General features: G+C 44.7%; 1 protein-coding gene across 3 annotated transcripts in view; it reads right to left on the reverse strand.

Moving 5' to 3' along the window:
- Positions 1-27,673, reverse strand: part of LDB2 (LIM domain binding 2) — a 511,700-nt gene that overhangs the window by 139,806 nt on the left and 344,221 nt on the right. For all 3 annotated transcript variants that reach the window (XM_073574629.1, XM_073574628.1, XM_073574627.1), the window contains exon 3: positions 16,347-16,519. In XM_073574629.1, the coding sequence (XP_073430730.1) occupies positions 16,347-16,519 (173 nt within the window). The remainder of the gene's footprint in view (positions 1-16,346; positions 16,520-27,673) is intronic.

Below are 27,673 nucleotides of genomic sequence, written 5' to 3' on the forward strand. Positions count from 1 at the left end.
GTCTGGGATTATGCAGGCTGTGGTAGCAGGTTTAGGCCATGCAGACTGCTCGTAGTAACACGAGCAACATATGGCCTGGCGTGTGGTGTTGAAAAATTTTGTCCGGGGACGCTTTGGGAAAAATTGCCGTAATACTGGTTCCACAACCAAATCAATGTAACATCAAGTTGTTCATGTAGCATGAATGAAAACTAGAGGGATCCGGCTATCATATATTATGCCACCGTACACCATTATCCTGGGCGTGGTTGAACTACTGGTACACTGCCACGTTCCTTTATGAAGGCTTCTCCATAGCATTGCCATGTGATTGCAAGACCAATCTCTGGCTATCACTGCATCCAAGGCAAAAGCGGGACTCATCACTGAAGAGGATAGACCGCCATTCCAGTCTCCGTTGCTGTCATGCTCGGCACCATGATAGGTCAGTGTAGCACCTACAACTATACATCTCGTAACCTAATCTTGTACAAATGCCTTCTGATGCTTTTTGTAGACACCTTAGGATTGGTATATGATCCCAAATTTCTCCTACAGCACTAAGGGCCATTGAAATATCTAAAACTATACAAACCAATATTTTTTCCAAAGTTTAGGATTTTTAAATCTAGTAAAATAATAATAAAAAATAAATATTTTGTTTCGGCAGACTCATTCCGACCCCGAGAATAACATTTAACTGAACAACACATGCTGTGAAAACAAAATCCAAAAAACAAAGGGACAAAGGAAGAATTTAGTTTTTGCGCCATTTGCAATTATTTTCCTATTTTTAAGTCAAATTATCATTGAAAAATTTATGGTGTCATTCAAAATACTAAATTGTCCCACAAAGAACAAGCCGATATAAAAATAAAAAAGTGAAAGAAAAGGAGGGAAAAAAAATGAAAAATGGCAGTATACTTAAGGAATTATCTCACAGTAATAAATGGCTAAAATTGGGCAAGCGGCTGAGGCATGCCACGGGGCCGAATTGGCAATCTTCAGGAGTGCACTATTCAATGGTAAACAGGAAGTCAGTAGGTAAGGGAGCGGTGTGCTCCTGAAGATTGGAACATGTGATAACTACTTTAAGGAATGAGTATAGTCATTTTTTTTGCTTTGATGGTAACATATGGCTATTGACCAGCAAGTCACTCTGTATCAGTTAAGGTATTAAAGAGGTTGTTCAGTCTTGGGGCTCAAGTCTGCAGTCATTCTATGTGACAACAGACTTGTGAATCCTCACAGCGTGCACAATTCGTGCAGTTAGGATTCTCCAGTACGTTCATGTGATTGCAAGTATGTGATTTGCTTACTTCCGGCCACCTTCTGACTAGACGTGTCTGGCAAAGCTCAATACTCTTGTAATGAGTGAGGTCAAGCAGGTCTAGTCGGCATGTGACTTCATGTATGCAAATTGCCCACCCCACCTGCTCCCAGTGCCAGCGCTGGAGAATCATGACAGCGCACACTGTGCACTCTTGAGGATTCATAAGTCACATGGAGTGACTGTAAACTTGAGCCCCAAGCTTGAACAACCCCTGTAGACGTCCTCTAAACCTAAAAGAGGTTGCAAAGAAATGTAGCAGAAATGGGTTTGTCACTACAGCAGAGCTGAGTATCTTATTTAGCCCCACTGATATCAAAGCGCGGCTTTCTACAGCACCACAAGTAGATCTACCTTGCCTTTCCCCGCGTATGGACATCACAATACTTTGCTCTGTTCTCAGCAGGGCAGAGAGAAGTGCGTCTGTACATGAGCATGATGGTGGACACCATGTGGATGATGCAGGATGTGTCATCAACATAAAGGAAAAAGGTGGGCGGCAATCGCAAGAAAAGAGGAGGCGTCGGAGCAAGACCAGGGACGCCCATTTGATCGGACCGCCCCTAAGGTGAGTATAATAAAAGGCCTTTTTTGTGTTATGCAGAGTGCATTGGGGACTTATATACAGCTTTCCAGAATGTTGTATATAATTGTGTACAGGTGCTGGCAGTATTTTATATGAGAAAAAACTGGTGACAGGTTCCCTTCAAATTGGACCTGTTTCCAGGTCAAAAGTGGCCAGTTATATTGTTTTATTTTATTCCTGCTGCTAAAATAATTGTTCTGTTACTCTTTAAAAGTGAATCTGTTACCAGGTTTTTGCGATCCCATGACAGCAGCATGCTGTAGGGACAGAGACCCTGATTCCATGATTCCAGCCAAGTGTAATTGTTTGCTGTAGTTTTGATAAAATCGCTCCTTTCTCTGCTGAAGATCTAGCAGTGCTCTGAATTGCTGAGATTTATATAACCCCTCCCACACCACTGATTGACAGCTTTCTGTGTACAGTGTGCATAGGCAGAAAGCTGCCGATAAGTCGTGGGGACATTATTATACAGGGAACTATATATAAGCAGGTTTACTAGTCCTCTAATGATAATTTCTTGCCAATAAAACAAAGATTACTACAACTATAGCAATCAACCCAGTAAATGACACTATCAGGATCTCTATCTCTACATTAGGCTGATCTCAGATTAATTAGTAAATACCTGGTGATGGATTCATTGAAAAGCGGCTATACGGTTCCAGAGATATGGACTTTTTTATTTAGCGCGCCCAATATTCTATTTATATGGTCTTTATCATGTGATCCACCTTTGTAAAGGCCATCAAAATTAGCACCGAAAACAACCGTGGATTTAACCCCTTCATGACCAAGCCTATTTTGACCTTAATGACCAGGCCATTTTTTGCAATTCTGACCAGTGTCCCTTTATGAGGTAATAACTCAGGAACGCTTCAACGGATCCTAGCGATTCTGAGATTGTTTTTTCGTGACATATTGGGCTTCATGTTAGTGGTAAATTTAGGTTGATAATTTTTGCGTTTATTTGTCAAAAAATCAGAAATTTGGTGAAAATTTAGAAAGTTTTGCGATTTTCAAATTTTGAATTTTTATTCTGTTAAACCAGAGAGTTATGTGACACAAAATAGTTAATAAATAACATTTCCCATATGTCTACTTTACATCAGCACAATTTTGGAAACAAAATATTTTTTTGTTAGGAAGTTATAAGGGTTAAAAGTTGACCAGCGATTTCTCATTTTTACAATAAAATTTACAAAACCATTTTTTTAGGGACCACCTCACATTTGAAGTCACTTTGAGGGATCTATATGGCAGAAAATACCCAAAAGTGACACCATTCTAAAAACTGCACCCCTCAAGCTACTCAAAACTACATTCAAGAAGATTATTAACCCTTCAGGTGTTTCACAGGAACTAAAGCAATGTGGAAAGAAAAAATGGACATTTTAATTTTTCCAACAAAAATTTTCTTTTAGCATCAATTTTTTCATTTTCACATGGGAAACAGGATAAAATGGATGCTAAAATTTGTTGGGCAATTTCTCCGGAGTACAACGATACCTCATATGTGGTCATAAACCACTGTTTGGGCGCACGGCACGGCTCAGAAGGGAAGGAGCGCCATTTGACTTTTTGAATGGAAAATATGCTGGAATATTTAGCGGTTGCCATGTCGTGTTTGGAGAGCCCCTGTGTGCATAAACATTGGAGCTCCTCCACAAGTGACCCCATTTTGGAAACTATACCCCCCAAGGAACTTATCTAGATGCATAGTGATCACTTTGAACCCCCAGGTACTTCACAAATTGATCTGTAAAAAAAAAAAAATACTTTTTTTTCACAAAAATTTTCTTTTAGCCTCAGTTTTTTCATTTTCACATGGGCAACAGGATAAAATGGATCCTAAAATTTGTTGAGCAATTTCTCCTGAGTGCACAGATACCTCATATGTGGTCATAAACCACTGTTTGGGTGCACGGCATGGCCCGGAAGGCAAGGAGCACCATTTGACTTTTTGAATGGAAAGTTAGCTCCAATCGTTATCGGACACCATGTCGCATTTGGAGAGCCCCTGTGCACCTAAACATTGGAGCTCCCCCACAAGTGACCCCATTTTGGAAACTAGACCCCCTAAGGAACTTATCTAGACGTGTAGGGAGCACTTTGAACCCCCAAGTGCTTCACAAAAGTTTATAACACAGAGCAGTGAAAATAAAAAATAATATTTTTTCCTCAAAAATGATTTTTAGCACACTATTTTTAATTTTCACAAGGCTAACAGGAGAAATTGGACCACAAATCTTGTTGTCCAGTTTGTCCTGAGTACGCTGGTACCCCATATGTGGGGGGGAACCACTGTTTGGGCACACGGCAGGGCTCAGAAGGGAAGGAGCGCCATTTGACTTTTTGAAATGCAAATTACTTCCAATCGTTAGCGGACACCATGTTGTGTTTGGAGAGCCCCTGTGTGCCTAAACATTGGAGCTCCCCCACAAATGACCCCATTTTGGAAACTAGACCCCCTAAGGAACTTATCTAGATGTGTAGTGAGCACCTTGAACCCTCAAGTGCTTCACAAAAGTTTATGACGCAGAGCCGTGAAAATAAAAAAAATTTTTTTTCCCTCAAAAAATTATTTTTTAGTGCGCAATTTTTTATTTTCACAAGGGTACCAGGATAAATTAGACCCCAAAATTTGTTGTCCAGTTTGTCCTGAGTACGCTGGTACCCCACATGTGGGGGGGAACCACTGTTTGGGCACACGTCGGGGCTCGGAAGGGAAGTAGTGACATTTTGAAATGCTGACTTTGATGGAATGGTCTGCGGGTGTCATGTTACATTTGCAGAGCCCCTGATGTACCTAAACTGTGGAACCCCCCCACAAGTGACCCCATTTTGGAGACTAGACCCCCCAAGGAACTTATCTAGATGTGTGGTGAGCACCTTGAACCCCCAAGTGCTTCACAGAAGTTTATAACGCAGAGCCGTGAAAATAAAAAATATTTTTTTTTCCACAAAAAAAAAATGATTTTTAGCCAGCAATTTTTTTTTTCACAAGGGTAGCAGGATAAATTGGCCCCAAAAGTTGTTGTCCAGTTTGTCCTGAGTACGCTGATACCTCATATGTGGGTGGGGACCACTGTTTGGGTACACGTCGGGGCTCGGAAGGGAAGTAGTGACATTATGAAATGCTGACTTTGATGGAATGGTCTGCGGGCATCATGTTACATTTGCAGAACCCCTGATGTACCTAAACTGTGGAACCCCCCACAAGTGACCCCATTTTGGAAACTAGACCCCCTAAGGAACTTATCTAGATGTGTGGTGAGCACCTTGAACCCCCAAGTGCTTCACAGAAGTTTATAACGCAGAGCAGTGAAAATAAAAAAATATTTTTTTTTCCTCAAAAAAAATGATTTTTAGCTAGCAATTTTTTTTTTCACAAGGGTAGCAGGATAAATTGGACCCCAAAAGTTGTTGTCCAGTTTGTCCTGAGTACGCTGATACCCCATATGTGGGGGATGACCACTGTTTGGGTACACGTCGGGGCTCGGAAGGGAAGTAGTGACATTATGAAATGCTGACTTTGATGGAATGGTCTGCGGGCATCATGTTACATTTGCAGAACCCCTGATGTACCTAAACTGTGGAACCCCCCCACAAGTGACCCCATTTTGGAAACTAGACCCCCTAAGGAACTTATCTAGATGTGTGGTAAGCACCTTGAACCCCCAAGTGCTTCACAGAAGTTTATAACGCAGAGACGTGAAAATAAAAAATATTTTTTTTTCCCCAAAAAAAATGATTTTTAGCCAGCAATTTTTTTTTTCACAAGGGTAGCAGGATAAATTGGACCCCAAAAGTTGTTGTACAGTTTGTCCTGAGTACGCTGGTGCCCCATATATGGGGGGGAACTATTGTTTGGGCACACGTAAGGGCTCGGAATGGAAGTAGTGGCGTTTTGAAATGCAGACTTTGATGGAATGGTCTGCGGTCGTCATTACGTTTGCAGAGCCCCTGATGTGCCTAAACAATAGAAACCCCCCACAAGTGACCCCATTTTGGAAACTAGACCTCCCAAGTAACTTATCTAGATGCCTGGTGAGCACTTTGGACCCCCAAGTGCTTCACAGAAGTTTATAACGCAGAGACGTGAAAATAAAAAATATTTTTTTTTCCCCCCAAAAAATGATTTTTAGCCAGCAATTTTTTTTTTCACAAGGGTAGCAGGATAAATTGGACCCCAAAAGTTGTTGTACAGTTTGTCCTGAGTACGCTGGTGCCCCATATATGGGGGGGAACTATTGTTTGGGCACACGTAAGGGCTCGGAATGGAAGTAGTGGCGTTTTGAAATGCAGACTTTGATGGAATGGTCTGCGGTCGTCATTACGTTTGCAGAGCCCCTGATGTGCCTAAACAATAGAAACCCCCCACAAGTGACCCCATTTTGGAAACTAGACCTCCCAAGTAACTTATCTAGATGCCTGGTGAGCACTTTGGACCCCCAAGTGCTTCACAGAAGTTTATAACGCAGAGACGTGAAAATTAAAAAAAAAATTTTTTACACAAAAATATTTTTTTAGCCCCCAATTTTTTATTTTCCCAAGGGTACCAGGAGAAATTAGACCTCCAAAGTTGTTGTGCAATTTTTCCTGAGTACGCTGATACCCCATATGTTGGGGTAAACCACTGTTTGGGCACACGTCGGGGCTTGGAAGGGAGGAAGCACCGTTTAACTTTTTGAACGCAAAATTGGCTTGAATCAATGGTTGCACCATGTCGCGTTTGGTGACCCCCTGATGTGCCTAAACAGTGGAAACCCCTCAATTCTAACTCCAGCCCTAACCCCAACACACCCCTAACCACAGCCCTAACCCCAACACATCCCTAACCCAAATTCCAACCCTAACCATAACCCTAACCCCAACAGACCCCGAACCCTAATCCCAGCCCTAACCATAACCCTAACCACAAGCCTAACCCTAATTCCAACCCTAACCCTAATTCCAACCCTAACCCTAATTCCAACCCTAAGCCTAATTCCAACCCTAACCCTTTCCAACCCTAACCCTCTTTCCAACCCTAACCCTCTTTCCAACCCTAACCCTCTTTCCAACCCTAACCCTAACCCTCTTTTCAACCCTAACCCTCTTTTCAACCCTAACCCTAACCCTCTTTTCAACCCTAACCCTAACCCTAACCCTCTTTTCAACCCTAACCCTAACCCTCTTTTCAACCCTAACCCTAACCCTAACCCTCTTTTCATAACCCTAACCCTAACCCTAATGGAAAAAAATAAATAAAAATATTATCTTTATTTTATTAGTTCTGCCTACCTATGGGGGTGATAATCGGGGGGCTTATTTACTTTTTCTTTCATTTTGATCACTGTGAGAGTGATCAAAATGAAAGAATGGAATCTGCAGTCGGCAGATTCGGGCGGGCGCACTGCGCATGCGCCCGCCATTTTCAAAGATGGCGGCGCCCATCATCCGGACCCGAGGGACACCGGGAGGGACGGGGGGACACCGGAGGTACCGGGGGGGGTGAGGGGGGGATCGGAGGCTGGCGGGGAGCAGAGGGAATGGGAGGGGGGCAGATGATGACAGCGGCGGCAGATCGCCGCTGTCATTCAGTTGCGGGGGGGCGATTGCCGGTGGGGGGGGGTGGAATTGGTGTCTCCAGCCATGTCCGATGCTACAGCAGCGTCGGACATGGCTGGATTGTAATATTTCATCAATTTTCATTGATGAAATATTACTATCGCTCTGATTGGCTGTTTCACTTTTAACAGCCAATCAGAGCGATCGTAGCCACGTGGGGGCGAAGCCACGCCCCCTGTGGTGAATTACAAAGCCCCCTGTATCTGCGGGTCGGGTGACCTTTCAGTGACCCCGGTCACCCGACCCGCAGGGGGGCTTTGAAGTCATGACGCCACATAGGCGTCACTGGTCAGATTTGAACCAGGTTTCATGACGCCTATGTGGCGTCATTGGTCGTGAAGGGGTTAATACAAGAAAATAAACAAAAAAATGGAATACCCAGGGAGCAGCGAGAATAAAAGAAGGCAAAGAAATGGACACTTATGACCTGGTGACATTTCGACTTTAAGACAAAGTGCAAAAACTGGGCCCCTAGAAGAAGTTACAATATACCAGGCATCTATGAGCCCATCCCCTCAGAGCCTCACAGCACAAAGGATTATAGAGGATCTGTCACATCTCCTGACATGTCTGTTTTACAAAATATTTGCATTTCCCATAAGGTAACAATTCTGGAGCAACTTTCCTCATTATACTGTTCCTGTGTTGGTTATCCTGAATATTTATTGATAAATTGACAATTGGGTGTTACCATTTTCCCTTGTGTCCCTAATTCGACTGACATCAGTGATTGGACAGTTTTAGACATGTATGGACACAACCCACTCGAAATTGTTCTCGCTGATGTAAGGCATCTGTTCGGCTACGGATACGCATGACCTGACACACAGTATGATGCTGATGCTGAAAACATCTAGGTGTTATACACTGGAGGAGAGGGGCGGATACTTCACACCATGGGTGAGGGGTTGGAAGTTATACACCGGGGGACAAGGGGTTGGAAGTTATACACCGCGGGCAAGGGGCCAGATGTTATACATTGGGGGCAAGCAGTTGGATGGCGAATTGCTGGATGTTACACACCGGGGGCGAGGAGCCTGTGGTTATACACCGGGGGCAAGGAGCTGGATGTTATACACTGTGGGCGAGGAGCCGGATGTTATACACCGGGGGCGAGGAGCCGGATGTTATACACTGGGGTCGAGGAGCTGGATGATACACACTGGGGGCAAATAGTCAGATGTTATACACTGGTGGTGAGGAGCCGGATGTTATACACTGGGGGCAAGGAGCTGGATGCTACACACCGTGGGCGAGGAGCCAGATGTTATACACTGGGGCGAAGAGCTGGATGTTATACACCGGGGCAAATAGTCAGATGTTATGCACCGGGGGCGAGGAGCCGGATGTTATACACTGGGGGCAAGGAGCTGGATGTTATATACCAGGGGCGAGGAGCCGGATGTTATACATTGGGGCGAAGAGCTGGATGTTATACACTGGGGGCGAAAAGCCTGATGTTATACATGGGGGGCGAGGAGCTGGATGTTATATACCAGGGCGAGGAGCTTGATGTTATACATCGGGGGCGAATTGCTGGATGTTATACATGCTGATGCTGACAACATCTAGGTGTTATACACTGGAGGGGAGGGGCGGATGCTTTACACCATGGGCGAGGGGTTAGAAGTTATACACCAGGGGGCAAGGGGTTGGAAGTTATACACCGGGGCGAGGGGCAAGATGTTAAACATTGGGGCGAGGAGTTGTATGGCGAATTGCTGGATGTTACACACCGGGGGCGAGGAGCTGGATGTTATACACCGGGGGCAAATAGCCGAATGTTATACAGCGGGAGCGAGAAGTTGGATGTTATACATTGGGGGTGAATTGCTGGATGTTATACAACGGGGCCGAATTGTTGGATGTTATACATCGTGGGCGAATTGCTGGATGTTATATACCGGGGGCGAGGAGCTGGATGTTATATACTGGGGCGAGGGGCTGGATGTTATACATCGGGGGCGAATTGCTGGATGTTATATACCATAGACGAGGAGCTGGATGTTATACATCGGGGGCGAATTGCTGGATGTTATATACCATAGACGAGGAGCTGGATGTTATACATCAGGGGTGAATTGCTGGATGTTATACATGCTGATGCTGACAACATCTAAGTGTTATACACTGGTGGCGAGGGGTGGATACTTTACACCATGGACCAGGGGTTGGAAGTTATACACCGGGTGGGCGAGGGTTTGGAAGTTAGACACCGGGGGTGAGGGGCCAGATGTTATACAAATTGGAGTAAGTAGTTAGATGGCGAATTGCTGGATGTTATACACCGGGGGGCGAGGTGCCGGATGTTGTACACCGGGGGCAAGGAGCCAGATGTTATACACCAGGGGCGAGGAGCCAGATGTTATACACTGGGGGCGAGGAGCCGGATGTTATACACCGGGGGCAAGGTGCCAGATGTTATACACCGGGGGCAAGGTGCCAGATGTTATACACCGGGGCAAAGAGCCTGTTAAACACAACACTCGGCAAGAGAGCACTCAGTATGTGGTCACAGAACTCATCTCCAAGGACACGAGGTCTGAGTCCCTCTAGACCTACTGAGCGTGCGACGTCGCACCTGCGGACGCCTCTAATGAATGCTGACCACAGAGGAGTGCAGACTATGTGCACCGTGGCGTACAGACAAAGCCACCGGTGGATGCTGATGCCAGTCTCTGACTCTGCCTCTACCTGGACCTCAGCCTGGGCGCTAGAAGGCTAGGTTACCCAATACATGCGTACCAAGAGTAGGGGTTTCCAATGAGTCATTCACCAGAGACATTCATACATGCATACAACACTCCCTCAACATGGTCTAAATCTTTCTCTATATTAGCGCATGGATGAGCAGCCATGCCAACCTTTTATAGCAGCTTCCTTCCGGGACCTTCCTGACTTTCCTGATGGTCCAATCCGACCTGGAGAAGGACCTGAGCATGTGACCTCCGATCTCCAATGAGAGATCGTCCCACGGGCATGCTCAGTGGAACGAAAGGAGGACTTAGTCCCTGGAGCAGCTCGCTGCTGACCAGCATGCGTTGCTATAGCTGGACCAGAGGTGGCAGCAGCAGCAGCAACCAAACCCACAGAGCTGGTCTGAGCAGAGCACTGGAATCGACGAGTCTGCTGAGCAGCTTCCTCTGCGGCTGGAGAGGAATGGGAGACTGCCGAATGCAAGGCTCGGGATTCCTGCTGTGCAGCGACAGGAACCCGACGCCTAACAATAAGCGATAGTGTCCCATGCCATTATCCAGGTCTGTGATATGTGGTTTACAACCTGGATGGTGGCATGATACAACCATCCAGGCTGTAAACCATGGGAGAATGAGGTGCTTCACGTGTAGCTACAGTGACGAGCGGTGATGTCATAGAAGTCACCACCAGTCATTGCAGCAGTATTCCCACACTTCAGTGTGAGCAGCCCGATGAGGTCAGTTCATCAGGCCTCTCACAGTGAAGTGTGGGCATGCAGCATCAATCATCGGTGTTGACATCTATGATGTCACCGCTTATCATTGTAGTTGTTCTTGCAGCACCTCATTCTCCCAGTGTTTACAGCCTGAACTGTCACATCATGCCACTGTCCAGGTTGTGAACCACATATCACAGACATGGATTATGGTGTGGGACACTATCGCTTATATGCACTTCAGACAGGTGAGGGATATGGTTGTTTATTTATTTTTTTTTACAGGGGACATGGGCATTGGTGGAGTAGACATCAGGTGAGTATTTACATTGCTTATCATTTTCTGTTATTTATATGGGACAAGGACTTCAACGGAATAGGCATAAGTTGAGTATGACTGTGTTTTTTATTTTTTAATAAATGTGTAAAACAGGGTGTTTTGTTGTATTTCAAATAAAGGACTTTTTTCTTGCTGTGTGTTTCCTTCAATACATACTATGGGAATAGTAATTAGGGTGTCTAGCCTCTCCATTACTAACCCCTTGGTGTGATGTCACCTGACAATACAAAGGTAAAATCAACACTAACACTATCACCTCACTTGCCACTGCCACAGGGCAAGTGGGAAGAGTGAGGCTAAGCACCAAATTTGGCCCACTTTATGGATACACCATTTCTGGGCCAGCTGAAGGCTAATGTCGGTAGCCTGGGGAGGTGGGAAATATCTCTGATCGCTTTCCAGGGTATCAATATCAACCCACAGCTGTCTGTTTTGCCTTTTATTATGGACTGACCTGGGTTGGAGTACTGGTACTGCAACCACTAGGGGCAGCACCGGCAGGTAGCATAGTAAGAAATAGCCAAGGAGTCGGTAGACAGGAGAAGTAATGAAGTTAAAGGATTAGCAGATAGCATAGTCAGGAAAAGCCAGGGATCGGTACATAGAAGCAGCAGTATAACCTTAGAATGAAGGCGCAGGTGAAAGGAAGCTAGACTAAAGGCTGGTAGCTCAATAATCTCGCAAGGAAGTTAGTGCAATGCCAGGTTCAAGTAGTGTGTTCAATTAGGGTGGAGCTAATCAGGAACTCAGGGTAGAGCCAATCAGGAACTCAGGGTGGAGACAATCAAAAACAGGTCCTAGTATCTGGGGGGTTAGCAAGGGACTGTCCAGCAAGTTGAATCGCTCAGAGGGAAGAGCTGCCGCCTGGTGCACAAGAGCTGCTGGGTTTAAGTCCTGACACCTTTGCTGGTTTGAATTTATAGGGGAACCCTACATAATTTTTTTCTTGGCTCCCTCATAAATTCACCATGTACGGCCAATCAAACAGCTGTGGGCTGTTATTAATAGCTTGGGAACCTTATGGGGTATTGTTCCTTGTCCCACATTGTTAACATCAGCCCCCAGCCATTGGCTTTCCCTCTGTTGGTTATTAAAATTGTGCAAGAGCCCATGCCGTTTTATAATTATTTATTTTACACAGGAGGGACACAGCTGCTGCTGAGCACAGCTCCGATCATTGTCTCCTGATCGCACTGATCTCAGAGAGTTGTCTTCAGCAGATGGCCTGTGCCAAGAAACAGCGTGAACTGTACCACTTGTTCCCAGGTGTCGGTACATGCCACGCTGATGACATACAGAGAGCTATAATTTTTTCCATATTTCTGCTGACAGAGTCATGTGAGGGCTTCCATTTTGCAGGATAATTGTCGTGTTTATTGGTAACATTTTTGACATTTTTTGATTGCTTTCTATTCCAATTTTTTGGAGGCATAATGAACAAAAACCATCAATTCAGGGATTTTTTTTAAATGCCATTTTGCGTGTGCTAAAATTGACAAGGCAACTTTATTCTTCGGGTCAGTACGATTACAACGATACCACATTTATAAAGCTTTTAATGTTTTGGCGCTTTTACACAAAAAAAACTTTTTTATTTTTCTGCTGATGGAGCTGTATGGTGGCTTTTTTTCTGGAACAATATGACATTTGGATTTTCATTGGCTGTAAGCCATAATCATCAACATTAACAGAAATAAACACGTGAAATAGATCACTCTGTGTGTAATGACTCTATATAATATACGAGTTTAACTTTTTGTATTGATGAACTGAAATAAATTAACTTTTTGATGATATTCTAATTTTGTGAGATGCACCTGTATTGTCCATCATTGGTCGCTAAGGGTTTAAAGTGGATCTCCAGGCAATGTCATTAAGGCTATGTGCCCATGAGCAGTTTTTGACATTTTTTGTTTCCTATGCTACATCCTACAGATCCAGCAGAGTGCAAGACTAGAAAAGTGGAGTAAGCCATGAACCACTGAGGATTAAATACTAGGCAAATTTTATTAGTACAAAAATGACAGACATGTTAAAATAAAAAACACATTCCAAAATATAATGGAAACGTGAAAGAAACATGGAAGTACAGTCATGGCCAAAAGTTTAGAGAATGACACAAATATTAATTTTTACAAAGTCTACTGCTTCATTTTTTCTAATGGCAATTTGCATATACTCCAGAATGTTATAAAGAGTGATCAGCTTAACAGCAATTACTTGCAAAGTCAATATTTGCCTAGAAAATGAACTTTATCCCCCAAAACACATTTCAACATCATTGCAGCCCTGCCTTAAAAGGAACAGCTAACATCCTTTCAGTGATTGCTCCATTAACACAGGTGTGGGTGTTGATGAGGACAGGGCTGGAGATCAATCTGTCATGATTAAGTAAGAATGACACCACTGGACACTTTAAAAGGAGGCTGGTGCTTGGCATCATTGTTTCTCTTCTGTTAACCATGGTTATCTCTAAAGAAACACGTGCAGTCATCATTGCACTGCACAAAAATGGCCTAACAGGGAAGAGTATCGCAGCTAGAAAGATTGCACCTCAGTCAACAATCTATCGCATCATCAAGAACTTCAAGGAGAGAGGTTCCCTTGTTGCCAAAAAGGCTCCAGGGCACCCAAGAAAGACCAGCAAGCGCCAGGACCGTCTCTTAAAAGTGTTTCAGCTGCGGGATCGGGCTACCAGCAGTGCAGAGCTTGCTCAGGAATGGCAGCAGGCAGGTGTGAGTGCATCTGCACGCACTGTGAGGCGGAGACTCTTGGAGCAAGGCCTGGTCTCAAGGAGGGCAGCAAAGAAGCCACTTCTCTCCAGAAAAAACATCATGGACAGACTGATATTCTGCAAGAGGTACAGGGAGTGGACTGCTGAGGACTGGGGTAAAGTCATTTTCTCTGATGAATCCCCTTTTTGATTGTTTGGGACATCTGGAAAACGGCTTATTCGGAGAAGACCAGGTGAGCGCTACCACCAGTCTTGTCTCATGCTAACTGTCAAGCATCCTGAAACCATTCATGTGTGGGGTTGCTTCTCAGCCAAGGGAATGGGCTCTCTCTCAGTCTTGCCTAAAAACACAGCCATGAATAAAGAATGGTACCAGAATGTCCTCCAAGAGCAACTTCTCCCAACCGTCCAAGAGCAGTTTGGCGATCAACAATGCCTTTTTCAACATGATGGAGCACCTTGCCATAAACCAAAGGTGATAACTAAATAGCTCAGGGAACAAAACATAGAGATTTTGGGACCATGGCCTGGAAACTCCCCAGATCTTAATCCCATTGAGAACTTGTGGTCAATCATCAAGAGACGGGTGGACAAACAAAAACCTTCAAATTCAGACAAAATAAAAGCATTGATTTTGCAAGAATGGACTGCTATCAGTCAGGATTTGATCCAGAAGTTTATTGAGAGCATGCCAGGGAGAATTGCTGAGGTCCTGAAGAAGAAGGGTCAACACTGCAAATATTGACTTGCTGCATTAACTCATTCTAACTGTCAATATAACCTTTTGCTACTCATAATATGATTGCAATTATATTTCTGTATGTGATAAAAACATCTGACAAACACACATAAAAACCAGAGGGCAGCAGATCATGTGAAAATATAATATTTGTGTCATTCTCTAAACTTTTGGCCATGACTGTAGGCAAGGAGGGGGAACAGACTGCGATAAAGGGTAGGACCAAGGGAATCAGAACTGCAGAGTAAGGCCGGGATCACACTACCGTGTGTGATGCGAAAAACTCACATGAGTCTCAACACCTGGCGCTGCCGTGGCACTGAGGACCGGAGCTGCGGCTGCATAGAAATACATGCAGCCGCAGCTTCGGTCCTGAGTGCCGGCGGCAGCTCCGGGTGTTGATGCGAGAGACTCGTGCAAGTTTCTCTCATAACACACGGTAGTGTGATCTCGGCCTCACTGTGGCATGAGCCAGTACAGCATCAGCAGCAGCAGGTAGGTAAATACAGTAATAAAGTGAATAGTGTGCATCAACAATCAAGCCTGGCATAAAAAAAGTCATGTCTGCTTACCCATTAAGGGGTTGTAAGAAGGGTGACAGCAGTATAGACCTATTATGGGTAAGCAGACATGACTTTTTTTATGGCAGGCTTGATTGTTGATGCACACTATTCACTTTATTACTGTATTTACCTACCTGCTGCCGCTGATGCTGTACTAGCTCATGCCACAGTGACTCTCCAGTTCTGCTTCCCTTGGTCCTACCCTTTATCTCTGTCTGTTCCATCTCCTTGCCTACTTCCATGTCTTCCATGTCTCAATGTCTCTGTTGGATTAGTAGCTTTTAATTTTCGTTATCCACCTCACCGATTCTGCTCCGCTCCCGCTCCCCACACACATCCGCTTCCTGCTGCAGTGATCGCACCCAGTCACAGGGACAGGTGACCTCTGCTGCCAATCACTGGCTGCATAAGATTGCTGCTGGGACCAGTAATTGTCTGCAGCGGTCACGGGTCCCTGTGACTAGATGGATCTCATCGCGAGAGTAGGAATGATTAGAATGGGTTTGACAAAGGATTTTTCCAATAAGTATTGTGCCATTTTTCTTTTTCAAACAATCTGAATTGTTTTTATGAAAAAAAATACACTTACTCCCCAGACAGTCCCTCTAAAAAAAGATTTATGAGAACTAGTGCAATAGATTTGGGGACACTGTTCCAAACAGTACTTTCGCTTTTTTCTTTCCACTGGTCTTAATAAAACTTCTTCATGGTATCTGTTCTAAGAAAAATTCTTCTTGTTGCCCATAGCAACCACTTGAATAACTTTTTTCATTTCTATCCATATCCTGGAGAGAAAAAAAAATTGATTGGTTGCTATGGGTAACACTGATTTTCTTTTGCCAGATCCGTTGTTGAGCGCCAGGGCCGCAGTGAGTGATGGCCGTCCTCCCATGGTTATTTAATGGAAAGCAAATATTTATAAATTAAACAGTTTGTTGCTCTGCTGAAAAATGAAAGTTGTGCATCTGGTCGGGGAGGCAACGATATATTACTACGAGAGCAGGAAAATCAATCATTCTTAAAGATGGGGAAAGAAATCAGCTTTGTTATTACCTTGGTGAACATGGGTTTCCCATGCTGAGTGACCATGGTACATTGATCACAGTCCACGGTGATGGATGAGTTGTGGTATGATTCTTTGGAGTGCTTGAGAATGTAATAGAGATCAGTGACACCCCCTTCAAACACTGTGCTAAAGTATCGAGGAATAAGAGTCCTTCCAATGGCTAAGGAAGTAAAAAGACAGAAAAAAAGTAATGAGATTTCAAAACCAAGATCCGAACTAAACAGAAGAATATTGTATATCGCCAGGATGGAATGACAACAGATAACATTGAATATCGGCGGTTGTCATGTGCTCATGTAATGGAATATCATTAATTATTCTTACACATATGAATTCATGGAGATCACACAATGCTACAGTTCAGTGTGCCTATCTATCTATCTATCTGTTATCTATCTAGCTGTCTATCTATTATCTATCTGACCATGTTATCTATCTATCTATCTATCCATCCATCTATCTATCTATGTATCATCTATCTATCTATATCTCTATTTATCTATTATCTAGCTATCTATAGTCTTTAATCTATCTACAGTACCATATATACTCGAGTATAAGCCAACCCAAGTATAAGCCGAGGCACCTAATTTTGCCAGGGAAAACTGGGTAAGCTTAATGATTCGAGTATAAGCCAGGTATGCATTGTCCCCTCATCCCTGTCCTGGTATGCATGGCTTCCCCCTTCCTGTCCTGGTATGCATGGCTGCCCCCATCCTGTCCTGGTATGCATGGCTCCCCCCTTCCTGTCCTGGTATGCATGGCTCCCCCTGCCACTGTCCTGGTATGCGTCGCTTTCCTCATCCTGTCCTGCTATGCGTGGCTTCCCCCGTCGCTGTCCTGGCATGTATGGCTCCCCCCGCCACTGTCCTGGTATGCGTGGCTTTCCCCGTCCTGTCCTGCTATATGTGGCTTCCCCCGTCGCTGTCCTGGTATATATGGCTCCCCCGTCCTGTCCTGGTATGCATGGCTCCCCCCGTAGCTGTCCTAGTATGCATCCTTCCTATTACAAAAAAAAACAAAAAACGTCCTACTCACCCTCCAGCACGCCCTCGCAGCATCTTGTTGGTGCTGGCTTCCTGCAGCTCTTCCTGTGCTGAGCGAACATGTGGCACCGCTCATTAAGGTAATGAATATTCGCTCCACACCTATGGGAGTGGAGACGCGTGCATATTCATTACCTTAAATGATCACGTGATCGATTTGCACAGGAAGAGCTGCAGGCAGCCGGCACCAACGAGATGCTGCGAGGGCACCGGGACCAGTGAGATGCAGGGCACCCTGGAAGCCGGCGGCTGCAGCTGTCACTGTGCGCGCTATAAGAAAAATGAATATTCATTTCTCTTTAGAAGCAGCACAGGCTGTAGCCACAGCTGCAGGCTCCTGCCTCTGTGACCCGCTGCTCTCCCGCTCTCCCCCCGCTGGCTTTCTGGGACAATGAGTCGTATATAAGCCGAGGTGGGCGTTTTCAGCACAAAAAAATTTGCTGAAAAACTCGGCCAATACACGAGTATATATGGTATCTATTCACAATCTTATATACAGTTAGGTCCATATATATTTGGACAGAAACAACATTTTTCTAATTTTGGTTCTAGACATTACCGCAATGATTTTTAAACAAAACTATTCAGATGCAGTTGAAGTTCAGACTTTCAGCTTTCATTTGAGGGTATCCACATTAAAATTGGATGAAGAGTTTAGGATTTTCAGCTCCATAACATGTGCCACCCTGTTTTTAAAGGGACCAAAAGTAATTGGACAGATTAAATAATTGTAAATAAAATGTTCATTTCTAGTACTTGGTTGAAAACCCTTTGCTGGCAATGACTGCCTGAAGTCTTGAACTCATGGACATCAGACGCTGTTTTTTTCCTTCTTTTTGATGCTCTGCCAGGCCTTCACTGCGGTGGTTTTCAGTTGCTGTTTGTTTGTGGGCCTTTCTGTCTGAAGTTTAGTCTTTAACAAGTGAAATGCATGCTCAATTGGGTTGAGTTCAGGTGACTTGGCCAACCAAGAATATTCCACTTCTTTGCTTTAATAAACTCCTGGGTTGCTTTGGCTTTATGTTTTGGGTCATTGTCCATCTGTAGTATGAAACGACGACCAATCAGTTTGGCTGCATTTGGCTGGATCTGAGCACATAGTATGGCTCTGAATACCTCAGAAGTCATTCGGCTGCTTCTGTCCTGTGTCACATTATCAATAAACACTAGTGACCCAGTGCCACTGGCAGCCATGTATGCCCAAGCCATCACACTGCCTCCGCCGTGTTTTACAGATGATGTGGTATGCTTTGGATCATGAGCTGTACCACGCCTTCGCCATACTTTTCTCTTTCCATCATTCTGGTAGAGGTTGATCTTGGTTTCATCTGTCCAAAGAATGTTCTTCCTTCCGGAACTGTGCTGGCTTTTTTAGATGTTTTTTAGCAAAGTCCGGTCTAGCCTTTTTATTCTTGATGCTTATGAGTGGCTTGCACCATGCAGTGAACCCTCTGTATTTACTTTCATGCAGTCTTCTCTTTATGGTAGATTTGGATATTGATACGCCTACCTCCTGGAGAGTGTTGGTCACTTGGTTGGCTGTTGTGAAGGGGTTTCTCTTCACCATGGAGACTATTCTGCGATCATCCACCACTGTTGTCTTCCATGGCGCCCAGGTCTTTTTGCATTGATGAGTTCACCAGTGCTTTCTTTCTCAGGATGTACCAAACTGTAGATTTTGCCACTCCTAATGTTGTAGCAATTTCTCGGATGGGTTTTTGCTGTTTTTGCAGCTTAAGGATGGCTTGTTTCACCTGCATGGAGAGCTCCTTTGACGCATGTTTCATTCACAGCAAAACCTTCCAAATGCAAGCACCACACCTCAAATCAACTCCAGGCCTTTTATCTGCTTAATTGAGAATGACATAACGAAGGGATTGCCCACACCTGTCCATGAAATAGCCTTGGAGTCAATTGTCCAATTTCTTTTGGTCCCTTTAAAAAGAGGGTGGCACATGTTAAGGAGCTGAAACTCCTAAACCCTTCATCCAATTTTAATGTGGATACCCTCAAATGAAAGCTGAAAGTCTGAACTTCAACTGCATCTGAATTGTTTTGTTTAAAATTCATTGTGGTAATGTCTAGAACCAAAATTAGAAAAATGTTGTCTCTGTCCAAATATATATGGACCTAACTGTATATCTATTATCTATCTCATATCTATCTCGTATCTATCCATTATCTACAGTATAATCTATCTATCGATCTGTCTATCTATCACCTATCTATCTACAGTATCTCACAAAAGTGAGTGCACCCCTCACATTTTTGTAAATATTTTATTTTTTTATAGGACAATACTGCAGATCTGACGCTTTGGTACAATGTAAAGTAGTCAGTGTGCAGCTTGTATAACAGTGTGATTTTGGTGCCCCCTTAGGCTAGTTTCACACTAGCGTATTTTACATGCAGCGCACGGCGCCGCTAAGCCCCGCCCCCTGCCCGCCCTGTCCGGTCATCTCTTCCTACTATCGCACACAGCTGCATGCGATCTGCGCACCCTATCTTTAGCATAGGGTGCTCAGACCGTGTGCTGGCCGTGCGCTAGTAGGATTTTTGCGTGCGCTGCGCACTTTTGAAGGTGCGCCGAGTGCGCCAAAATGCAACATGGTGCGTTCGGCGTACACCGGCACACCTTCAAAAGTGCGCAGCGCACGCAAAAATCCTACTAGCGCATGGCCAGCGCACGGTCTGCGTACCCTATGCTAAAGATAGGGTGCACAGATCGCATGCAGCCGTGTGCGATAGTAGGAGGAAATGACCGGATGGGGCGGGCAGGGGGCAGGGCTTAGCGGTGCTGTGCGCTGCATGTAAAATACGCTAGTGTGAAACTAGCCTAAATAACTCAACACACAGACATCAATGTCTAAACCGCTGCACTGGCAACATAAGTGAGTACACCCCTAAGTGAAAATGGCCAAATTGTGCCTAATTAGCCATTTTTCCTCCTGGGTGTCATGTGACTCATTAGTGTTACAAGGTCTCAGGTGTGAATGGAGAGCAGGTGCGGTATATTTGGTGTCTTCGCTTTCACACTCTCTCATACTGGTCACTGGAAGTTCACCATGAGTCCTCAGGGCAAATAACTCTCTGAGGATCTGAAAAAAAAGAATTGTTGCTCTACATAAAGAAGGCCAAGGCTATAAAAATTTACCAACACCCTGACACTGAGCTGCAGCACGGTGACCAAGACCATACAGCGGTGTAACAAGACAGGTTCCACTCAGAGCAGGTCTCACCATGGTCGACCAAAGAAGTTGAGTGGACGTGATCAGCGTCATATCCAGAGGTTGTCTTTTCAAAATAGACATACTGTGACGCTTTAGGGATTGGCAGCGTCCGAGAGTGGACCCTCTGGGTCGCAGAACTGAGGCCCCCGAGGGTGAGCGCGCCAGGTGGAACCGACCACTATACAGGGACCGTTAAGGAGTCAGACACCACGACAGCTGGAACCAAGAGGGGCGGCTCGAAGGACCGGTGTAAGCTACAGGCTGGACCAGGATACCAGACAGGGCCCACGGTACAGGAGCAAGAAGTACCGGACGGGGACCGGTGTAGAGGAAACAGACAGCAGGTACCGAGAAGTGGTAACAGGACTAGGGCACAGGACTCTGTGCAATAAGTGCGGAGGGAGGCACGGGGCGGATTAGCACCAGGGACCAAATGAGACAGCCAGCAGGCAGGAGAACCAGGGCAGAGATCGGGACAGACACGGGGAGGCGGACACGGGACTGAGATCAGAGGAGACACAGACTGGGGAACCAGAGGCAAGGCAGAATGGATAACAGGCAGGAAGGCAGGTTATAGAACACTATGGCAGGGACATCAGAGGCAGGAACAGGAGGGACAACAGGACAGGGAGAAGGACTATAGACACGCTATAGGCGGCCAGATTAGCGCAGGAAATGACACACGATAACCAGGCGTCCTCCCCTTATGGAAGACGCCTGATATATCCCCTGTCAGGAGGTGATTGGCTGGCTCTGCCCTCAGGAGACGCCCACCACAGGGTTAAGGAAGCCGCAGGGTGCGCGTCCGCGGCTTAAGGTGCATGCGAGGCACCGCAGCTGACCGGGAGGAAGGAGGTGGGAGCGCGTGAGAGATGGGAACAGCGCGGCAGGATGTGGCCGAGTAAGAGGACGCAGCGGCGGGCGCCGCTGCTGATGGGACCGCAGCGGGCACGGCCGCCGATGTCACAGTACCCCCCCTCATTACATCTCCCCCTTCTGAGATTGGCAAAAAACTTTTTCAGAATACGTGGGGCGTTAACATTGACCTCTCCTCGGGACCAAATCCCCTCCAATCGATAAGGAAGACGGTTCTTCCTCTAACTCTCTTCATGGCCAGAATATCTTTTACTTCAAAGACGTTATTGGCCCCAATTGGCTGAGGGGAAGGAATTGGAGCCGGGCAAAATCGATTAAGAATCACAGGTTTAAGGAGCAAGACATGGAAGGCGTTAGGGACCCAGAGTGAAGCCGGCAACCTCAATTTATATGCCACATCGTTGATGCGTTCAAGTGCTTCAAAGGGCCCAATGCACCAGGAACTCAACTTGTAAGAAGGGACTTACAGGCGGATATGCTTGGTTGAAAGCCAGACTTTGTCACCAGGATGGTATGGTGGAAGGTCCCTACGTCTTTTGTCCACATGCTTTTTTATCCCGGCACTGGAGTTCACGAGAGCCTCCCTGGTCTCCTTCCAGACTTGCGAAAATTCTAAGGCGAGAGCATCCGCTGCGGGAAACCCCGAAGACGTGGAAATATCGAGACGGAGATCAGAGGAGACACAGACTGGGGAACCAGAGGCAAGGCAGAACGGATAACAGGCAGGAAGGAAGGTTATAGAACACTATGGCAGGGACGCCAGAGGCAGGAACAGGAGGGACAACAGGACAGGGAGAAGGACTATAGACACGCTATAGGCGGCCAGATTAGCTCAGGAAATGACACACGATAACCAGGCATCCTTCCCTTATGAGAGACGCCTGATATATCCCCTGCCAGGAGGTGATTGGCTGGCCCTGCCCTCAGGAGACGCCCACCGCAGGGTTAAGGAAGCCGCAGGGCGCGAGCCTGCAGCCTAAGGCGCACGCACGGCACCGCAGCTGACCGGGAGGAAAGAGGTGGAAGCGCGCGAGAGATGGAAACAGCCTGGCAGGACGTTGCCGGGTAAGAGGACGCAGCGGCGGGCCCCGCTGCTGATGGGACGGCGGCGGGCACGGCCGCCGATGTCACACATATGAGTGCTGCCAGCATTACTGCAGAGGTTATAGGGTTGTGGAGTCCACCTGTCAGTGCTCAGACCATACGACATACACTACATCAAATTGATCTGCATGGCTGTCATCCCAGCTTCATGAGTGCTACCGGCTGTGGGGAGCTACAGTTCAATGAGGGAACCATTAATGCCAACATGTACAATGATGTACTGAAGCAGAGCATGATCCCCTGCCGTCAGAAACTGGGCCTCAGGGCAGTATTCCAACATAACAACCCCAAACACACCCACAAGATGACAACTGCCTTGCTAAAGAAAAGTCTCCAGACCTAAACCCTATTGAACATCTGTGGGGCATCCTCAAAAGTAAGATGGAGAAGCGCAATGACTCCGACATCCACCAGCTCCATGATGGCGTCATGGAAGGGTGGAAGAGGATTCCAGTGGCCACCGGTGAAGCTCCAGTGAACTCCATAACCAAGAGAGTTAAGGCAGTGCTGGAAAATAATGGTGGCCACACAAAATATTGACACTTTGGGCTCAATTTGGCCATTGTCACTTATGGGTTACTCACTTTTGTTGATAGTAGGCTGTGTGTTGAGTTATTTAGAGGGCACCCCAAATTTACACTGTTATACAAGCTGTAGAATGACAACTGTACATTGTATCATTGTCAGATCTTCGGTGGTGTCCCATGAAAAGATATAGAATATTTACAGAAATGTGATGGGTGTACTCACTTTTGTGAGATACTGTATCTATCTCCATACTGTAGATACATATGTAACTCGCTATATCTATCTATATAGATACTGTATGTAAAATAAAATAATTATATTTATTGAGGCTTTCATTGCTCTGAAATATTGGAAGAAAATAATTTCATGTGTGTTTACAAATAAAAACACCATTACTATCCCTCCTCACTGGATGGCACTTCTACATTATTATGTAGCCATATGTAAACAAGGGGTGGATGACAACAATTAGGCAGATTAGTTACTGTACATCAATTATTTTATGGCAGTAAGTTCCCGCTGGCCAGCAGAAAGCATAGAGCCCTACATGATTATTAGGTATTTGCCCTTTGGGTCTCAGGATGTAGCAAGGCAAAAATTGTAATTTTTTTCCTAGTATTAAAGGGGATTGCTCTTTTAGTAGGTGATGACATATTGCTTTTTTTAGTTTTTACGCTTGTTTTTCTAGAGCCAATATATTCCACAGTGCTTTACAGACATCATCATCGCTGGGACAATCTAAGATCCCAGTATGCTTTTGCGGCGTGAGGGGAAACTCATGAAAACAGGAGGAGCACATACAAACACCTTCCAGATGTTGTCCTTGGTGAACTTTGAAACCAGGACGCCAGTGCTGCAGGCTACAGTTCTGCTACCCACTGAGCCACCATGCTGTTCATTAGCCATCTCCTGATGACCTTTGGGACACAGGAAAGATATAAATCTTTGTACCGTGTTAGCCAGTAGATAGAAAAAATATTTAGAATTGAGATTCCTCAGTGGTTGATACCTTTTAATGGCTAACTGAAAAGATGGTAACAAATTTGGGACAAACACTAATCCTTCACTTTTTCCCATGCCGAGTGGGAGTTTTTCAGGCCCAGTTTACTTGAATACATCCAGGCTTCAATGAGTGGCTCGGACCATCTCTACAAGGAGGAACAAATATGAAGGGGATGTAGCATTGAAGTAGTGGAGGCCCCTTTCTTCACTGGATTGGTGATGATTCCAAAGGTCTCATCCCCAGATATCCTAGCAAAATGCCATCTCATTTCTTACTGAGGGTCAATATTACTTAAAATATTGATTGAATATACCCAGAATAGGCCTCTAATGTTTTATCTTTGGGAGTCTAACCTTTGTGTCAAGCAGCATCAGTAAATAAAATCCATTAACTATTCAGAAGTAACATCAGAGCAACCACAAAACACAGAGGAAAAGTCTCCCATCATCACTGAAGATTAAATAGGCTATCAGGGACTACTTTTTTTTTTTTTTACTATGGGCCTGAAAACTAACAGACATTTAGTTTCTCACTAACTGCTTGTTGTACCTGGCGCCAGAAACAGAGCAGTCAGCAACCATTCCTGATGGAGATGCAGTTGCTCCACGTCTACAGAGGAGCTCTTCTTTTTCTGGGCTGCTCGGTTCACATGACAGTGACTGACTGCCGCTGTCATGCTGATTGAAATCCGTTTTCTCATAGTTAGGCAGCGGGGAGCCGGCTGTCAATCAGCATGACATCATCAGTCCCGCTCTGTCAACAGGCGAGAATGGATGCTCTGTCGACGTGATGTCAGCGGAAGCCACTGAATCGCCATCTAGAGTCGTCTGTGACCACTCTGTGCCGGCTGAGGATGGCATCCGGCACAACAGGCAGGTAGTTTGTAAATAAGTACATGTTAGGTTTTAGACCCATGGTAAAAAATTTTTTTCCTGGATAGCCCCCTTTTAGGTGAATACAGGCAAGTGTGTATTTAGCAGCTTTGTATCGTTTCAATATATCTTGTGTAGGTAGATGTCTTGTGGTATTACAATGGTAGGGTATGCATTGCAGGACTGGCCCTCCTTCTATAGACTGGATGGATATACTGTGTAAAGTTGCGGCCACACTATCAGTATTTGTTCAGTATTTTTCTCAGCATTAGTAAGCCAAAACCAGGCGAGGAACATTCAGAGGACAAGGTATAATAGAAACAAGTGCACCAATTCTGCATGTTTGACCCACTCCTGGTTTTGGCTTACAAATACTGGTGTGAAATCCTGACTAAATACTGATAGTGTGGCCATAGCCTTAAATATATGTACAAATCCATCTTGGCAATTACAGTCTGCTATTAGTCTATGTAGTAACACAGTTCTCCAATCAGAATCTGAAAGAATTTCAAAATGTTCCAAGTATAGAAATCATGCGTTCACTCGCAGCAGCGATATAGTGGAAAAGTGCAATCAATAGCAAACTGCTATCTTTTATCTCAGTGATTCAGCCCAGCTTACTAAACCATCCGCATCACATCTTCTCTGTCTTATGAAACCACATGTAAAATTCCAGGAGACAGCTGCAATGGAGATAAATAGTCTCCACAACCAGGTTGAAATGCTACCTTTCTGTCATATAAAAAAATCACATCAAGAAGAATGATTTCAGAAATTTTTGCATCTTTAAAGTGAACCTGTCACCAGGTTTGAACGAGATGAGATACGGCCACAACCTTTCAGCTCTCATATACAGCATACTAATATGCTGTGTATGTGCCCTCGATCTGGCCTGTAACATAAGAAAAAGAGTTTTTATTATACTCACCTTTGGGGCGTATTCTGCCCATTCAAGAAATGTTTTAAGTGCTGTTCCAGCTATGGCCATTAGATGTCATAGTTGCCCTTCTCTTTCCTGTTCATGGATTTAGAATCCTTTCCCTTTAATAGTTGTTCTGTTTAGAACCGCCCTTTCATCTTCCCGGGCTAGCAAGTTGTAGCCATTTTCCCCCAGATCCCTGAGCTACGTACACGTGTCCTGCTCTCTGCGAAATCACTGCTTCTGTCAAGCGGATTCCTTTCAGGGTTTAATACAGTTATTTGTTTGCAATGTATCTGTGTTAGCTAGCCTTAATGCAGCCCCCATGATATGTGCAATGTGTTCCAGCTCCTTGTAATGTTCTTCACTGCATGTAGTTAGATGCTTCCCTGTTCAGTTAGTGCAATGCTGGCAGCCTTAAGTTGCTTAGATATCTCTCTTCACTGCATTGTGTGTTGTACTACTCAACCTCTGTAATAATGCTGATACTGATGTAATAGCACCTTGTATTATTGTTGTGTTATCTGCCAGTACTGATATATTGTACTGTCTGTTTCTTTATAGTTTTTACCCGATCTCATCCGCAATTGTGTTTACCAATCTCCTCCACTATATCATCCGTTATCATCTACCACTGTTGTTCACATCATCTCAATAAATATAGACTTAAGCACTCATAGAGTCTTTTTACTGGGAGTAGATGAAGGGTTTAGCAGTATGCTGGAATCCACACAGCATCATACGTGGAAGAAGGCAGAAGAGGGCTTTCTGGTCCCATTGCTTTCGTTGGTCTTGGTTGAACAGCTCCCTTCCTGCGATGCCATCATAGAATCCTAGAATGTTAGAGTTGGAAAAGGGACCTCCTGTGTCATCGTGTCCAACCCCCTGCTCAATGCAGGATTCACTAAACCATCTCAGACAGATGTCTGTCCTGCCTCTGTTTGAAGACTTCTATTGAAGGAGAACTCACAACCTCTCGTGGCAGCCTGTTCCACTCTTTGATCACCCTCACTGTCAAAAAGGTTTTTTTGTAACATCTGATCTGTGTCACCTCCCTCTCTGTTTCATTCCATTGCTTCTCTATTTCCATGTGCAAATGAAAATTGATTTACTGTAGAGTGAATTTCCTGGCAAATTTTGGTGAAGCCGCCAAAATCAAATTCCAAAAGATTGGTTAAGGTCAAGTTTAAATGTATGTACAGTATATGTTTATATTTTGTATGTTTATATTTCGTGGGATCCTACAAATCAATATGATGTCTGCTATCAACTTCTCTGTTTTGCTGACTTTTTTTTCTGCTATGACCAAATAACCTGTAAATTGAATTTAATAACTTTTAAGTTGTAATGAAAATACTAATGTTTAAAATACTACTATAATAGGTAATGATCATTGCTCAGAAAAAAACAAGTTCAAAGAGAAGAAAAGAAACTTGTCTTGCGTGCAGTCTAAGACAATTTTCAAGAGTAAATATCACTTTATTTGCATAGAACACTTTCTGTGAAGTTCAGGATTCCATCAATAATGTCTCCTGTTCTCTCCAGCTATATCTTAGTTGTACACTAACAGACAGTTAACATGTCAGTCTGATGTATACGACATATCATCAACCAGAGATTTAAAAACAAAAAAAATCGATATTTATCCACATTTGTCATCTCAACGTTATGCTCCATTTTTAACCCTTTGTGCTCTCATTTTCCATAAAATATATAAAAAAAAAATTACTTAAGCA

This window comes from Dendrobates tinctorius, unplaced genomic scaffold (assembly GCF_039654945.1).
Source record: "Dendrobates tinctorius isolate UK_male_01 unplaced genomic scaffold, ASM3965494v1 ptg000039l, whole genome shotgun sequence".
Lineage (NCBI taxonomy): Eukaryota > Metazoa > Chordata > Amphibia > Anura > Dendrobatidae > Dendrobates > Dendrobates tinctorius.